At 48.9% G+C, this 15,495-nt stretch overlaps 5 protein-coding genes across 5 annotated transcripts; 4 read left to right on the forward strand and 1 right to left on the reverse strand.

The window, feature by feature from the left end:
• Positions 1 to 3,309: 3,309 nt before the first annotated feature.
• On the reverse strand, positions 3,310 to 3,682 carry K444DRAFT_511252 (ribosomal protein S28e; the record flags this gene model as incomplete). The annotated part of the gene is made up of 3 exons (XM_024873458.1): positions 3,310 to 3,359; positions 3,470 to 3,553; positions 3,622 to 3,682. Coding segments are annotated over 3 exons (195 nt in total), but the record flags the coding sequence as incomplete, so codon positions are not given.
• Positions 3,683 to 3,972: 290 nt separating this feature from the next.
• Positions 3,973 to 5,898, forward strand: K444DRAFT_585227 (HisG-domain-containing protein). Its single transcript, XM_024877902.1, has 6 exons — positions 3,973 to 4,113; positions 4,183 to 4,225; positions 4,296 to 4,330; positions 4,382 to 4,939; positions 4,986 to 5,126; positions 5,177 to 5,898. The coding sequence occupies exons 2-6, from the start codon at positions 4,209 to 4,211 to the stop codon at positions 5,407 to 5,409; spliced, it is 984 nt and encodes a 327-aa protein (XP_024739088.1). The 5' UTR covers positions 3,973 to 4,113; positions 4,183 to 4,208; the 3' UTR covers positions 5,410 to 5,898.
• A 925-nt stretch (positions 5,899 to 6,823) lies between these two features.
• K444DRAFT_610295 (uncharacterized protein) lies at positions 6,824 to 8,051 on the forward strand. The gene is made up of 2 exons (XM_024879720.1): positions 6,824 to 7,185; positions 7,233 to 8,051. The coding sequence occupies exons 1-2, from the start codon at positions 7,090 to 7,092 to the stop codon at positions 7,719 to 7,721; spliced, it is 585 nt and encodes a 194-aa protein (XP_024739089.1). The 5' UTR covers positions 6,824 to 7,089; the 3' UTR covers positions 7,722 to 8,051.
• A 354-nt stretch (positions 8,052 to 8,405) lies between these two features.
• On the forward strand, positions 8,406 to 12,193 carry K444DRAFT_627152 (uncharacterized protein; the record flags this gene model as incomplete). Its single annotated transcript, XM_024882766.1, has 3 exons — positions 8,406 to 8,590; positions 8,653 to 10,814; positions 10,947 to 12,193. The coding sequence occupies 3 exons, from the start codon at positions 8,406 to 8,408 to the stop codon at positions 12,191 to 12,193; spliced, it is 3,594 nt and encodes a 1,197-aa protein (XP_024739090.1).
• A 1,109-nt stretch (positions 12,194 to 13,302) lies between these two features.
• Positions 13,303 to 15,462, forward strand: K444DRAFT_525007 (alpha/beta-hydrolase; the record flags this gene model as incomplete). Its single annotated transcript, XM_024874405.1, has 4 exons — positions 13,303 to 13,431; positions 13,645 to 14,162; positions 14,212 to 14,263; positions 14,314 to 15,462. The coding sequence occupies 4 exons, from the start codon at positions 13,303 to 13,305 to the stop codon at positions 15,460 to 15,462; spliced, it is 1,848 nt and encodes a 615-aa protein (XP_024739091.1).
• Between the last annotated feature and the right edge of the window lie 33 nt (positions 15,463 to 15,495).

The raw sequence follows: 15,495 nt of genomic DNA on the forward strand, positions 1-15,495 counted from the left end.
GCGAGGGGCCCGATTGCTTAATCGTCTACTTAAGCGAGCTCCGGTTCATAAATCCGAGGTCGGATACGAGCGAATTTTGAAAATATCATAATATTTTCAAATTAATAAATTAATAAAATTCTATTAGTAGGATCTATTAAAAATGACTTAGTTAATAATACTATTTAAGTAATTTTAGCTAAAGTCTTTTATTAGAACTATATATAATTTTAATTATAAAATAGTTTTTTAAAATATATAATTATATAAATCTTTTTATCTTTAATAGAATTTAATCTAGGTGATACTCCTCTAAGTTTCTTATAAGCATTAATGTTTTTTATTTAATTAAAATTTAGCCTTTGCTTTTTATTAGAAAGTTATATATTATTTTAAAATTAGGCCTTTTTATTAGCGAATCGGGCCCCTCGCTTAGCCCAAATAGCGCCCGATTTCCAAACCGCTCGTATTGACAGATGGGATGGATCAGCGCGTGCCCGTCTTCGGCCCGTCTTGGCATGGGGTGGTTTCGCCTGTTCGGATCGGCAGCCTCTTTCGGCGCGGCGCGGGCCCCCCCTCCGATGCCCCAAGGTCATAACAAGTAAAATGGAGGACTCCACCCACAACCAGCTGTCGTTTCGCCCATTTCCCTTCGTCACCACCATCCCAATCTTTGAAAAGGCTGTCTCTCACTACACGCTACTATTGCTACTATTGCCACTATTGCTACTATTGCTACTATTGCTACTATTGCTACTATTGCTACTATTGCAGGATGCGTCTCATCAATGTCAAAACACGAGATTTAGAGCAGCACTATGGCTGCGACATCCCGCACTATGCCATTCTCTCGCATAGGTGGGAAGATCAAGAGGTCTCATTTTATGATTGGCAACATAGCCGCGACGAAATCAAGCACAAAAAGGGATTTCTTAAGATAATCCACGCATGTGAACAAGCCGAGCGTGACAATCTCGACTATCTGTGGTGCGACACCAACTGCATCGATAAAACGAGTTCGGCTGAGCTGTCAGAGGCGATCAACTCGATGTTTTCCTGGTATCGCGACTCTCAAATCTGCTATGCTTATTTAAACGACGTGCCCCAGCTCTTTCGGTCGGATTTAGATGAGTTACAACGATATGGCCTGGATCCTTCTCCGGACTTGAATGGTATCAATGGGGCGGGGGCTTCGGCTTTCCTCCGTAGCGAATGTTACTCGAGGATGGACTCTTCAAGAGCTTTTGGCGCCTTGTAAAGTCCAATTCTATTCGCAAGAGTGGATGTATATTGCAGACAGGGCCTTACTGCAGAGTCAATATCACGGACAGCGCATATAGACTGCAACGCACTTACGGACGATCCTAAACCTCTGAGGAACTATTCAATCGCCGTCAGGATGTCATGGGCATCAGCGCGGACTACCACCGTTCTTGAAGATGAGGCATATTGCTTGCTAGGTATTTTTGATGTCCAAATGCCTCTGCTGTATGGAGAAGGTGCGAAAGCTTTCCAACGGCTGCAAAAAGAGATCATTGGACAGGGGCTCGCTGACCAGAGCCTTCTTGCGTGGTGGGAAACGCCTCAGAATCCTGATCCGCAGAAGACTTTTTTCCTCCCCGCCCTCGCACCGTCTGCAGCCGCTTTTGCCAAGAGTGGAACAGTTGAAAGGGTTGGTTCGCCGAAAATGAGCTGGACTAGCGAAGGGCTATCTACGAACGTATACATGCTGGGAACTCTAAAACCTGATTTATTCTTCGCCCTACTTGGTTGCCGAGAATCAAACTCCATGGGATGGACAGCGCAAGAAGAGGGCATATGGATTCCATTGCCACGTCGTGGAAAGTCAAACATCTTCGGGAGGATACTGTACGCCTCCAACAGAGTGATCTTGCCATGGCGAGAAGCATCGAGAGCGCTCAAAGCCACAAACTCCCTTCACCATCACTCGATAGCGAAGATCTTTACAGGATTGGTAGAACCGATATCGTGTGCTATGTGGAAATTTCAGTCTTTATTTTTCGATTTTGAAGGGAGGGAGGGTTTGTTATCCTTGTGTGTTTGAGGATCCGAGTTTCGGGCTTCTATTCCGCAGCGCCGCCGAGCGATACTTTGGGATTTTGGAGGAAATTGAGAATGCAATTCTTCGCGAGCTCTATACGCCGATTTTGAATCCGCGTGTCAAGGGAAGGGGTTCGAGAAAAGAGTGCATCTATGTTAGTTTCGAAGAAGCAAGAGCGGAGGCAGTAAAGATCCATGGTGGTGAGGGGAAGATGCTCGAGTTTGTTTTTGGGGTCCAGAGCGAGGATTATGAGGTTGATAGTCGCAACAGAGGTACTCGTCGACTGAGTTCTGCAGACGTCCTAGACGAGGATGAAAATCTTCGAGCAAATGTGAGGGGGATGCCACAGTTGGGAGATTTGGAACCGTTAGAGGATTTGCCGAAGTGCTTGGCGTTGAGAGGGTGTACCTCGTTTCCATGGTTGGATGAGAAGAGGGGCTGGACGGAGGAGGGCGTGTGGTGTAAGGGTGTATTAAGGATGCAAAGAATCGGAGGCGGTCTAGGTGGAGCGGCGTGATACAGAGAGATTGGGTTTTGGCGGAGGCGAGGGTTGCGAAGAGGGCGTGGAGAAAGGAGGAGTGCGTGTTGCATAATGAGTGTTTGGAGGCGCAGAATATTTGCGCAAATCGAGTGATACAGGAAGCGAGATGAGGTACATTGTGTAGAGGATGAGTGCCATGACTTGCAAGTGTGAAAGGACCTTGAAGACTCTAGTCTCGAGAGCGTTTTGGTTATTGCTGGAATGGATGGGAAACAGCCAGTATTTAGTGAGCTTTGAAGAGGAACCCGAAGCCTGTCAAAATGGTTCTAATTGAAAAAGGAAATTCTTTATATCCGGAGGAGAGACGCCAGGGCAGGGGATTCGGAACGAAAGCTCCTCAGGACAGAGATGCATCTTCCCCCCTCTTTCGCCCCCTGCCGCCACAGCTTGAGAAGCAGAGAGACCACTTGATCAAGCTATTCCTTGCCATTTGAAACTCAGTTCGAGAAATTCTTCCCCATTTCTTACGCCCAGGAATGCCTTAATCCACCTCCACCCTGCGAACAAGTCCGAATCCCACTCTAGCTGTACTCGAATGTCACTCACACACAGCCAACATATCGAAATATTCCCTAAAGAGCCTTGTATTGTGATGAAGTGCCTTGGCTCCCTTCAGCAAACGTCTCGTGGTACAAACAGCCCCGCAGCAAATGCTTTCACGAATCAAAGAAATCACTTCCCGCACTCCATATCCCAGTGTGCACGCCGCCTCCCCTTATCTCAATCTTCTGGCTTCACGTTCGGACTCGAGCAGGCAGAGAATGTCGTCTTCGCGGACTGTGGACCCACATATTAGCATTTCTCCTCTCTTCCTTCTAAACCGCTTGGGAAAGCAGCCATTTGCGAAATTTCAAGACGATGATGTGGAAGAAAAGCTGGAATCGTACCTGGACCCTTGACGTTGCGGATAATGCTTCGGGTGGTATCGTCCATGAACTCGACTCTGACCTGAGTGACACCTCCTCGCGAACCTGCAATCATCAGCCTCTTTCCCTTCCATTCCCCATCTCCGCCCCTCCTCGCGACCGTGAAAACGTACCAGTTCGACCCAGAACACGAGTGACCTTGACAAGCTTAACGGGGACCTTTGACGTATCCATGTTTGCGATCTGCTCCAATCAGTGTCTCCTCCTCGTTCCTGCAATATCGATGTACTGACTGTGAATGCGCGTGGATTCGAGGTGATTTCGGTGTGGTTTGGCTTGGAGTCGATGTCGTCGAAATTATGCCTCTTTTCGAGAAAAATCGTCGTGGGATTTCAGAGCTCGCTAATCCTTAGCGCAGAATTGGCCTTGCAGCACCGCTAAGACGTAACAGGCAAAGCGCAATGCTCGGGCATGACGCGGGACAAAAATTGCCAAAACGTGGGGGGAGTTCCGCAAAAGAATCTGCGGTGCACGCAAAGGGCGCAGATACATTGTGGCCCAACGCCTCGTGTGTAGTCCTCATTCGGTGATTTTGTGCATTGCGCAGTGACACCGAGGTTCCGCCTGACGCAATTTCCCTTCATCAATAGGCTGGAGAGAGGATACAGAAGGCTCCGATCGCGGGGTATATCAGCCTTCCAGAAATAGCCAACGTATTGCTGACTCGTACAAAAGAGGAGAGAGCTCAATTCTAGCGACGATGGATCTTGTGAATCAGTAAGGAGTCCATGATGCCGTCTTTTATTGCTGAAGAGTTGGAGGGAGTCACTGCTAACTGCGCTGAAAGTTTAGAGGGGAGGTTGCTCTTTGCGGTGCCGAAGAGTGAGTCAACCTTGGAAACTTGAGTTTACGCGGACTGATGGAGGAATACAGAGGGCAGACTTTTACAAGCGGCATTGAATCTGCTTGAAGGTGCAGATATCCAGTTCCGACGAGAAAATCGACTCGATATTGCGCTTGTGAAGAACCTCCCCATTGCTCTCATTTTCCTTCCCGCGGCAGATATTCCCACTTTCGTTGGCGAGGGTCGGGTTAGTCTTGGCATTACGGGACGAGATACAGTTGCTGAACATGAAGCCGGAGTTATTGCGTTGAGAAAGGAACAAGCGGAGTCTGGGAAGTCGACACCACAAGAAGATGAGGGTGGCTGTGTTGAGGTTATGGACTTGGGGTTTGGCTCCTGCAAATTACAGGTGCAGGTTCCTGAGAAGGGGCAATATGGAAAACCTTCAGATTTGATTGGGAAGAACATTGGGACGAGCTTTGTTCATTTGGCCGAGGAATATTTTGCTGCGCTGGAGGCGGAGGCGGAAGCGGAAGCCGCGAATGGGACCAAGTCGAAGAAACTAAAGACGAAAATTATTGAATTGAGTGGGAGTGTTGAGGCCGCATGCGCCCTTGGTGTTGCTGACGGAATTGTGGATCTTGTTGGTAAGTACACCTCTCCCCGTTGAAGCTCGATCACTCACATTGGCAGAATCTGGGGAAACAATGAAAGCAGCAGGGCTAAAACCCATTGATACTGTTGTCTCTAGTACCGCCGTGCTCATTAAGTCGAAGAATCCTACGAATGTTGATACTGTTGAACTGGTTGCGGCAAGAATACGAGGGGTTATTAGTAAGTTTTCTGTTCTGCATCCTAAACATTTACTTACTGACTCTCTCAAGCTGCACAAAAACACGTCCTATGCCAATACAACGTCGAGCGAACAAAGCTTGCAGCAGCGACGAAAATCACTCCAGGAAAACGAGCACCGACTGTGAACGCACTGGAAGGCGATGGCGCTTGGGTGGCTGTCAGTTCAATGGTTGAAAAGAAGAAGATTGCGACGGTTATGGATGAGCTGACGGAAGTTGGGGCGCAGGATATCTTGGTATTGGAGATAGCGAATACGAGATGATTTGACGCAATATGGGATTGCGGATACCCTATAGATCAGTGGTTGACTTTGGGATCGGACATGAACTAGATAGAAAAAAAGTCAATGGGTATGATGATGCTTTATCTGTCAGTCTTGACTTCGTTTACTAGAAGACTTTCTACCCATCGTATTTTTGTTTTCGTTCTTGCCGTCCTTATTCTTCGTCTCGACTCTTGCTTGAAGTAGCGGATTTTCAGCGATTGGTACGTGTATCAGACGCCATTGACATCGCCCTGCAAAACGGTGATGTCTCTTGCATTCTTGCTTGTTACAGAGAGGTGGCGGCTGAAGCCCCAATATTTCTATCTCCTAAGAGTTTAGCTTTCTCAAAATATCCTGACTTCGCCTCCTTTTATGAGATGACTGCTGCAGCCTCACGGCGAGGAACGCTGGCCTGGGACGAAGAATGAATGATATTGTAGCTTAGTATCAACTCCTAGATTTTAGAAAGAGCAGTTGAACTCTGTGACTCTGCTTCCCCTCCCTCTCAGCGAAAGTGAGCCAGCCTCGCAACGTCTCGCTTACGGCACAAATTCCTTTCCCTATAATATAGTTTAGAATAAGAATTTCGCCAATACTAGGTTAGATGGTGTGACGGGAGTGGTCTGTAAGGCTGTCGCGGCAGTTCTTCTTATCTTTCGATGTTGGGTCCGAGTAGTTGAGTCCATCTCTTCTGCGATGACTGGTGCGCCCACTCGATACCCGCTTTACTGGATACCAGCTGCAGACCGATCCCTGGCGGGGTGCAATGGCTTCGTGGTGAAGTCGCACTTTCTGGTCGACGGGTGAATGCAAATGAGTCCAGCACAGCCGAACAGTTCCCAGGGCGGAGGGGTTCTGAGAGAAGGACGGTCCTGGATGACGGGACATGTCTTGTTCACCACCCGAAGGGGAGTAAATTGAGGGCTCTCACAAACCGGCAGACTTTGACCATAGAGAGACTCTTGCCCATTCTGGCTTGAGTAGAACTCGTGCATCATCGTCAAGGGTTATCATTAGCCGACTGTCTAACCACCTATTTTTTTTGATATTTTTTTTTGAATAGGATTTGGACGTTTAGCGAGGGTGGAAAGGAGAACCTAACCCACTTTTCAAGCGAAGGGGGTGGCAAAAAGGATTGCAGAGAAATCGGACAAGAAGCTTTAACTTAAGTAGATTATAATTGAATTCTTAGAGACTCTAAGTTTGTCGAAAACAAATTGAGACCCGTACCGAGTTTCAAATTATAGCGCCAGGTTAAATCCAAAGCCCAAAGCCACCGCGTTGCCCTTCAGCCTTGCGTGGTGCACGCCATAAGAGAAATCTATCTTGCAAGGACCTTATGCAGCTCTCTTAAAATAACACACCAAACAAATTCTTGGTTCAAACCACGGGTAATATGCGTATTTCGACGATCGTCTCGTATCTGATACGTATCCGTACTTCTACCCCTTGCTCAGCCTTGATGACGTCCCTTGCATCTTGGCAGAAACTCTATTCCTCCGAAAAAGCCGAGGCGGCGCGGCGATCGTGGCACAGCCTCGCGAGCCACGAGTCCAAAGCAAACATATTTTACCCAAATTCCTCCGCCTCCACCGTTCGCCTCTTCTTAACTATGGTTGATCTTTTCAATCCATCCCAAGAGTCTGCGCTTCTGAGTATTTAAGAAGAAGAGACGAGATGGCATCCCAACGCTCGTCTCCAGCCCGATCCCCCGCCTTAGCATTCAGCTCCCCCATCCCGCCCGAAGCACCGAAGGAGGGTGCCGTTTCACGGGTACGTCTACTGCGTTTTCCACCAAACCTTGACTAACAATGGAATAGCTGTTAATCGCACCGCTGACATTCATCTCCTTCCTCCTCTCCCTCGCGCTCATCGACTCAAGGAACCACTCTCTACGAACACATTCACATTCCCACTCTCGTCTTCCGCCTTCTACCGTCTTTGGGCATGTGAAAGAATTCCTGCACTCCTTGGTGTACCAATCGATGCCGTCATCTCCCTACTCCTACATCAAATCACCCAATTCCCAATCCTCGTTATCCAAAGAGGGGAAAGAGAAAGAAGAGCCATGGCACTGGCACACAAAGCAACGACATATGATGAAAGCGGAGATGGACGATGCCTTTCGAGTTAGGAAATGGGTTGTTGTGTTTTTGGTTGCGTGTGCGGTGTTGGCGGTATTTGGAGTGGTGGGCGTGCTGAGGTGGGTGGGGTATATTTGGAGGAATTGGGATCAGATTGGGAAGCCTGGTCCATTACATATTAATAGAGTGACGGGGATTATGTATGGAGATTATAGGGAGGTTTAAGGGAGGATGGGGAAGAAAAGGGAGGGCTTTTGTTAAAGGGGAGTTTGATGCTGGGAGCCCAGACGATAAGGAGATTTTGATGCATATTCGGGGACTTCGGATGGGAAGGAGGGACTTGGTGTTTTTTGGAGTTTGCATAAGCTGGAAAGCTGGAAAGAAAGAACGAATATATGGATGTGTATGAATAGAAGTGTCCAGTCATAGCAGATGCTACCGAGAAAGGGGTTACGAATTCCAATATACCGGCACTCCAAGATTGCAGGTCAGCCTCTTCAGGGGATGCTACCAATACCATGGAACTGGCTTCTGATCAAAGTTGACCAGAAGAGAGGGTGTGAAGTGAACGGGTTTAACTCACAAAACTCCTAACTTAGGTTACCATGAAGTCGAATTAAGACAGCCAACAACGTTTCATAAATTTCGAGTAAAAGTCCCGAGAAACAATGGGGAAGATGTCTCACCCCAGCCCCCCTTTGTTCAGCAGGCTCAGCCGCTAATTTGCCGAGCCCAAACCTTAAAATTTAACGCGGATCGCGTGAAGCTTTTATCGTTCACTTTTCCACCGTGAACGCGACTTCCCTCCCAAGCTATCGATGCGTCCTTCAACTCCCATGAAACTTCTCCCATCGCAGTCTCGACCAGGAGAGCTTGCGATCGCACCTTCCAAACGTCATTTATAGCAAAATGGCGACCCCAATGGGCCCTCCAGTCCTTCCAGGCTACTCACTCCGCGTGCAGCTCTTCTCACCACTTGCGCATGCCTTGGGCGACAAGCCGATACGATGCTTTCGAGTTGTTACCAATCCCGAGGCTACGATACGGGAATTCTGCCAGGAAGCTTCACGGATTCATGAGATCAACTATGGAGAGTAGGTTCTGCTTCTGCGCAAGCTCCTCAAACCCCTCTGGCACCGAGTCTAACGCTCGACAGGCCACTTGCGATCAAAAAGGTGCAAGACGACCAGGAATTTGATATCACACAGAACGAGATTCTAGGACATCTCTTTACGAATACGGCTACCATCCGAGTGATTCAAGCTGCTGCGAACCCCAGCATCCGCGACTCTGTTCCTCCAACATCGGCCCTTCGATTCGATCCAAACGTAACTCGCAAGAGGGAAAGGGAGGGAAGTGTGCGACCTAATGGAACATCCCCGTCAAGTGCTTGGAAACCCAACAAGAGACAGAGGGTATCGGAACTGGATCCAGACGAACCTCTACCATCCCGAGAAAATGAACCTGAGCGGAGGAATGGTCGTGCACCAGAAGTCAAGGTCATCCCCGATTCACAAGATGAGGGACCGAGTCCTAGGCAATTCAACCCTTCACGTCAAGTAAGACAAAACCTTCCTCGAATCCCAGAGACCGCTTCTCCATCACCTCCACCAGAAGTGCAACACTCCCCAAAACTTGCGAATGGCAACGCTGACCAGCATGGCATAAAGTCCGAGAAACAGAGTCAAAATGGTGTCTCGAACCACAGTACCGAAATGCAGAACTCAAGTCCCCTCGTACAAGCTTCGGAACGAGCACAATCAAACGGTTCACAAAGAGCGAAGAGTTCGAGCTATCATATTTCGAGACCTGCGGATCGCGGAACGTCAGTCTCCACTGCAGCCACCAGCCCATCTTCTGTTGACCAGCAAACCCCCACTCAGAATGGCCTCATATCAGCGAACAAGCGCAAGAGAACTGACCCTCCACCAAAACCACGCCCAAATGCAAATCGATCGACGAATGAGGATACCATCTACGACAGCATTGTGTCAGAGGATGAGGGCGCTGCGATTCTGAGAAAGAAGAAGTCGTCGTTGAAGATGCGGAATAGTCCGAGCAATGGTCTTCCTGGAATTGATTCAATTTGGTCCAACAACACATTCAATACGCCACCCAATGGAACCCGACGCCCGGTTCGATCCCGGGAAGGTTCTTCAGCTGGCGAACTGCCTCTCACTCCAAACAGCAAAGAACGCGAAAAGAGACAACAAGAGAAAGGTGAGGCGGACGAGGCTAAGAAAGCGCGAAGAGCTGCAGCAGAAGCTGCGGAACAACGAAGACTCGAGGCGGATGAGGCGCGGCAAGCTGAAGAAGCTCGCATTGCTAAGGAAGAACGGGCGAAGAGAGAACAGCAAGAACGGCTTGAGGTCGAGGAATCCCAACGAGAAGCGGCCAAACGACAATCTGTGATTGAAAAGGCAGCTCGCTTGCAAAAGGAGTGTGAGGAGAAGAGAGAAGCCGAGGAGCGAGTTGTTAAGGAAAAGGCCGAATCAGAACGGCTTGCAAAGAAGAAAGCAGAGGCTGAGGCAAAGAAGCTGCGAGAAGAGAAAGAAACAGAACGGCAAACACAGGCTGAAGAGGCTAAGAAGCTGGGTATGGTAGAAGAGAGAAAAATGCAGGAAAAACGAGCTGCTGAAGAGGCACTAAAGAAGAACTCAGCGTCACCCGAAGAGCAGAGACAAAGGCACCATTCATCACCCATTCTTCCTAGAGCAGCTCCTTCATCCGCGGCCAAGACCCAATCATCTACACCGTATATTCCGAGTGGTCGAAAATCAGCTCTCAAGTTCTCACTATCTTCTCAAGCCGTTAGCTCATCCCCAAGCTCTCCTGAGGTATCTCGAGGCGTTGGTATTGAAGCCCAGATGCCATTGCCGTCGAAAATGAACAGAAAGGTTTCTTTCGATCTTCATGAACGCAAAGAGACAGCGATCAAACCACCAACCAGGATCTTACCTCCAACAAAATCAGCGACACCCAAAGTTTCAGTGTCAAAAGTTTCAACTCCAGCTTCGAAAGACTTGACACGGAAACTTTCACAGCAAGGATCTGGTAACCACCTCAAATCCTTTTTATCCAAGATGGCTAACCATGCTCACGTTCTAGTAGCACCAGTGAAGCACCTTAATACCCCGATCCCGGTCCCTTCCGCTTTGAGACGATCTAGTTTGGAACGGAGCATAACGCCAATTGGACGTGCTGCAGTGATACCCCCGCCCAAAGTGCAATCTCCGCAGATCACTAGAACGAAAATCACTCCTCCAACTCGTTCTGCATCACAAAAGAGTGAAACACCTGTGATCCCTCCTGAAAAGCGTATGTTTCATTCCGGTCTTGCTACACTCTTGAAAACATCTCCAATCATTGCTTGTGCCATATTTTATGTTCTGCATTGTTATTCTCGTTGCTTTTGCAAGTTGGTTGTCGACGCGGCTAACATCTAGATAGTGATTGTAATCGAGGATAGTGCTAGTTCTGATTCAGATTCTGAAGAAGATATCCCTGCCGTAGTCAGCCCTGCCAAATTAGCAAAGTCCACTTCTCTGTCATCAAAACCAACTTTACCCACCCTGGTTGCCGCTAAGACGGAACAGTCGGAAGAGGAAGAGGAAGAAGAGATTGATGAGGATGAAACACAGAGTCACAATCCTTCGACCCGTGACAGTCGGTCACCAGTCATCTACAGCCAACACACGAAGACAGAACCAGTGCCTGCTTTGCGACCTGCGCTCGAAAGCCACATCGGAAAGGACGGCGGTGACAATGAATCCTCTAAGAGCAGCTCGGAAGACTCGGAAGAAGAATTTAACGAGCCAACTCCGAAACCAAAGTCAAGGGAAGTCCCGATAAAAGATGCGGAAGGTGAAGAAAGCGAAGATTCGGAAGCTGAAGCTGAAGCCGCAAAAGCTGAAGCCCAGGACGTTGAGATGGAGGATGATGAAGAGGAAGAAACGAGCGAGGAATCTGCATCTGAGTCTGAAGGCGAAGGCACTGAAGTCCAAGTCCCCAAGTCCAGTCCTCCGATTCTCCCTGCGGCCAAGCCTGCCAAAGTATCAGCGCCAAAGCCAACTCAAACCAATAACTGTAAGGTCTCTACCACACCAGAGGAATTGAGTACTCAAGACGAGATCGATCAACAACTAACCTCTTCTGTGTATGAAGCCCGCTCGGCCATCAATTCTTCTGCAGTACCTTCCTCAAGTGCCATTAGACCGGCGTTCAAAGTGGGAGCCAGCCTGTCAGGCTTGAATTCCGCCAAACAACCACTCGGATCGAAGACCACGAAGCCTTCGACTACGACGAAGAGTTCGCAGCAACCGAAAGTCAACATGGATAATGGAAGCGAAAGCGAGGAGGAGGAGGAGGAGGAAAGCGATGAACAGAGCACATATTCTTCTGACGAAGAACCGAGGAAACCAATAGCTACCAAATTCGCAATGAAATCTCAGCCGAAAGCAAAATACTCGGACTCGTCGGACGAGGATTCCTCCGAGAACGAGGACGAGAAATCCAAGGCACAAAAGGAGCTTACGGCGATGATTGAGGGCCTGGCGAATGGCGATAGCCAGGTTAGCCTGCCGAGTCCGAAGGCGTATCGAAGCTCGACGCAGCAGGAGGTCAAAAAGTATGGGAAGAAAGGGGAGAAGAAGGTTGACAAGTATACTACTGGGTACAAGTTTTCAATGCCTAAGTGAGCTTACTTTGTATGTTTGGAGATTTGGAGCTCCTGGATATGAGCTTGGCAATGAGGGTGAAGGAATGTTCATAGATTCTGATATGAAAGCAAGGAGAGTGGGGTAAGGTTGACTTGGCTCGTGTGTACAGGGATAATTATTCAGCCTTGGATGTCGTCGGATACCAGATTCAGAATTGATGAGCTTGTTGAGGTAACTCCTTTTCTTCTTTCGCGTCTTGTGATTAGAATCCGCTTATTTCTGTGGCAAGTACTACTCCGAGCCGCAGTCAGAGTCATTCCGAACTCAGTTACCTGCTTCATGAGATGTCGAGGTTGATACTTTGCCAAGCCTCCTTGCTCCAGGCAATCATTCGCAGCAATGTTGTACATTTTAATTTACAAAGCCTTTAAGCCAATCTTTTGGCGAACTGGCCTATGCCAATTGATTTGGATGCTTACACATACTCGGCTTACGTCTCACAACAGCTCTGCTTCTCTACAGACAGGGACCTTCTTCCTCAGCCTTGCGCCAAATTGGGTTTTGCCTTTCTATTGCTTTATTCTTGCAGCTGCATGACGTCCGCACGAGGTGCAACTCAATGTTTGGTGATGCCATCATAGCTTTTGGCAGGAAACCATCCACCAAGTCATGAACTCCGAACTCCGCGAGCACAGCACTCCCTATCCCCGGCCCCTGCCTTTGGGCAGTGCGTCCCCGTGGATTCACTGACCTTCAGCAGTGGCGCAGCTTATTTCGCGGATCCATTCTGTTCATCGGTTCTTCGTTGACAAAGCCGAGGTCTTGGGGTTCTGGAGTAGAACTGAGAGAGTGTTCCTAATTGGACCGCTCGCTTCTCTGTCAGCGATGTTTGGAGTGATATATAACATTCACCTTTTCAAGACGGGTTCTGGTATGTTGTGTTCGATACTGTTCTTGGAGTTCTCTTTCCTCGTCTTTTTCCTTCCACACTCGTCTCTTTTCTCACAAATACATCTTCCCCCTCGCGACCCTTGGACGAAGTGGAAGAACTCCTCACCTGTTCTTCCATCGTCCCTTCGATTCCTGTACTAGGTGGACGATTCTTCAACTCTTTTGACAGCGCTCCTTCGATTTCCGGAGCCCCCGTTATGAAGGTCTTCTTCGGGTTCCTTCTGGCCTTGGCCGCCACAGCACTGGGTGGTTTCCCTCCGAAGCCACAAGGTGTGACTATAGTCAACTCTAAGAGAACTCCTGGTGTATCGATCACTTACAAAGAGGTATGTTCTAACGTGTCTGTGATTCTTCTGCGATCTCTTCTTTTCCAATTTTTCAGTTGGGACGAACCTCCGATGCTTGCCCGATCTCTTTGCAATTCCCATTGGGACGGCTCGGGCTCGGACTGTTTTTGATGCTTACCAAATCTCGTTTGAAATTACAATTGCGCAAGCTCTGACATTGGTACTGGTCACACGTTGACTGACCGAATCTAGACACACTTCTGCGAGACTACAGCCGGAGTCAAATCACACAGCGGCTATGTTCACCTCCCAGCCTCTGTCCTCCAACAATCATACAACAACTCCATGTTTTTCTGGTACTTCGAAGCTCGCAAGAATCCCCAAAACGCTCCCCTGATAATCTACCTCGCTGGTGGTGTTGGCGAGAGCTCAATGTTCGGTGCCACGATGATGGGCGGACCTTGCTACATCAACGACGATGCCAACAGCACCACTCTCAATCCCTGGTCCTTTAACAACGAGGCCAATGTGCTTTACATTGACCAGCCAGTACAGACCGGCTTTTCTTATGATGTACTCGTCAATGGGACCCTCGATCAAATGCAACAACCGGGTGGATACTCTGTAGCTGACTTCTCGTCTGGTGTTCCTGAGACTAATGCTACGTTCTTGGTTGGAACTTTTCCCAGCCAGATGGAGAGCCAAACTGCAAACAGTTCGGTTGATGCATCTCATGTGTTGTATCACTTTACCCAGGCTTTTGTTAATGAGTAAGCACTTTCCTCCTTTTCGAGCTTTTGCAACTAACAAAGCTGCAAGTTTCCCGAAGTACAAAACCAAAAACAAGAAGATCAATCTTTGGGCCAATTCGGTAGGTTCCCTGAGCCCTCGTCACTGATGCCGAGTTTCTGATTTATTTAGTGGGGTGGCTTCTACGGTCCTTCAACACTTGCTTATTTCGAGATACAAAATGAGCTCCTCAAAAGCATTTCCAGCAACCCCCAAAAGTACTCAATCCTCGACGTTGATACCCTCGGTCTCTTGAACGGCTGTGTTGACACCCTCATCGAGCAACCATTCTACCCTCTCTACCTGCTGAACAACACGTACCTCCCCCTCATCACGGAGCAGAACTACACCGACCGTATAGACGCATTCGCAACTCCGGGCGAGGGCTGCAAAGACCTCATCAATATGTGTCGAGGAAACGCCGCCCTCCTGGACCCTCAGTTCCTCGGCACGAACCAAATCGTCAACGACATCTGTAATATCACCTTTCTCACCTGCTTTGCGGACGTGCAAGGAGGCAGCGACATCCCGAACGCCACCGACCCCAACGCACTCCATCGCAGCGCCTTCGACATCTCGCACTTCCAGCCTGAAGCCTATCCCTACACCCACATCTCTACGTTCTTCAATCGCGAATGGGTCCAATCTTCTCTCGGCGTTCCACTGAATTTCTCTGCCTTCTCGAATGCGGTGTGGAGCTACCCCTATGGAGCCTTTGCGAAGACTGCTGACGGTATCCGTGGCAACAAGTCGAACATCGAATACCTGCTTTTGCGGGGCAAGAAAGTCGTGCTTGTATACGGCGACCGTGATTACCGCTGCAACTGGCTCGGTGCGGAAGCTATCTCCAAGTCCGTCTCCTTCCCTGGGCAAGAAAGGTTCAAGCAAAGTGGATATGCAGAGGTGGTTGTCAACAGCATTTACATCGGTGGTGTCACACGACAAGCTGAGAACCTTGCTTTCGTTCGGGTCTTTGATGCTGGGCATTACCCACATGCTTCTCAGCCTGAGACGGTGTACAGGATTCTGGAACGCAGCTTGAAGAACGTGGATGTTGCGACGGGCAATGAGAAAGCTGGTAAGGGCTGTGGATATCAGACGAAGGGTCCGGGCGACGCTTGGGGTTGGAGAAATGTCCTGCCGAAGAGTCCCGAGCCTATCTGCTCGACGTGGTATGCTGATATCACTTGTAGTGATGAGCAGTATGCTGCGTTGGAGGATGGCAGCGCGGTTGTGGAGCATGATTTGGTGGTTAGCCCTGCTGGAGCTGTTTTCAATTGAGGAATAGTTCGTTGCGGATACTGTATGGTCGAG

Source organism: Hyaloscypha bicolor (genome assembly GCF_002865645.1).
Source record: "Hyaloscypha bicolor E unplaced genomic scaffold K444scaffold_53, whole genome shotgun sequence".
Classification (NCBI taxonomy): Eukaryota; Fungi; Ascomycota; class Leotiomycetes; order Helotiales; family Hyaloscyphaceae; genus Hyaloscypha; species Hyaloscypha bicolor.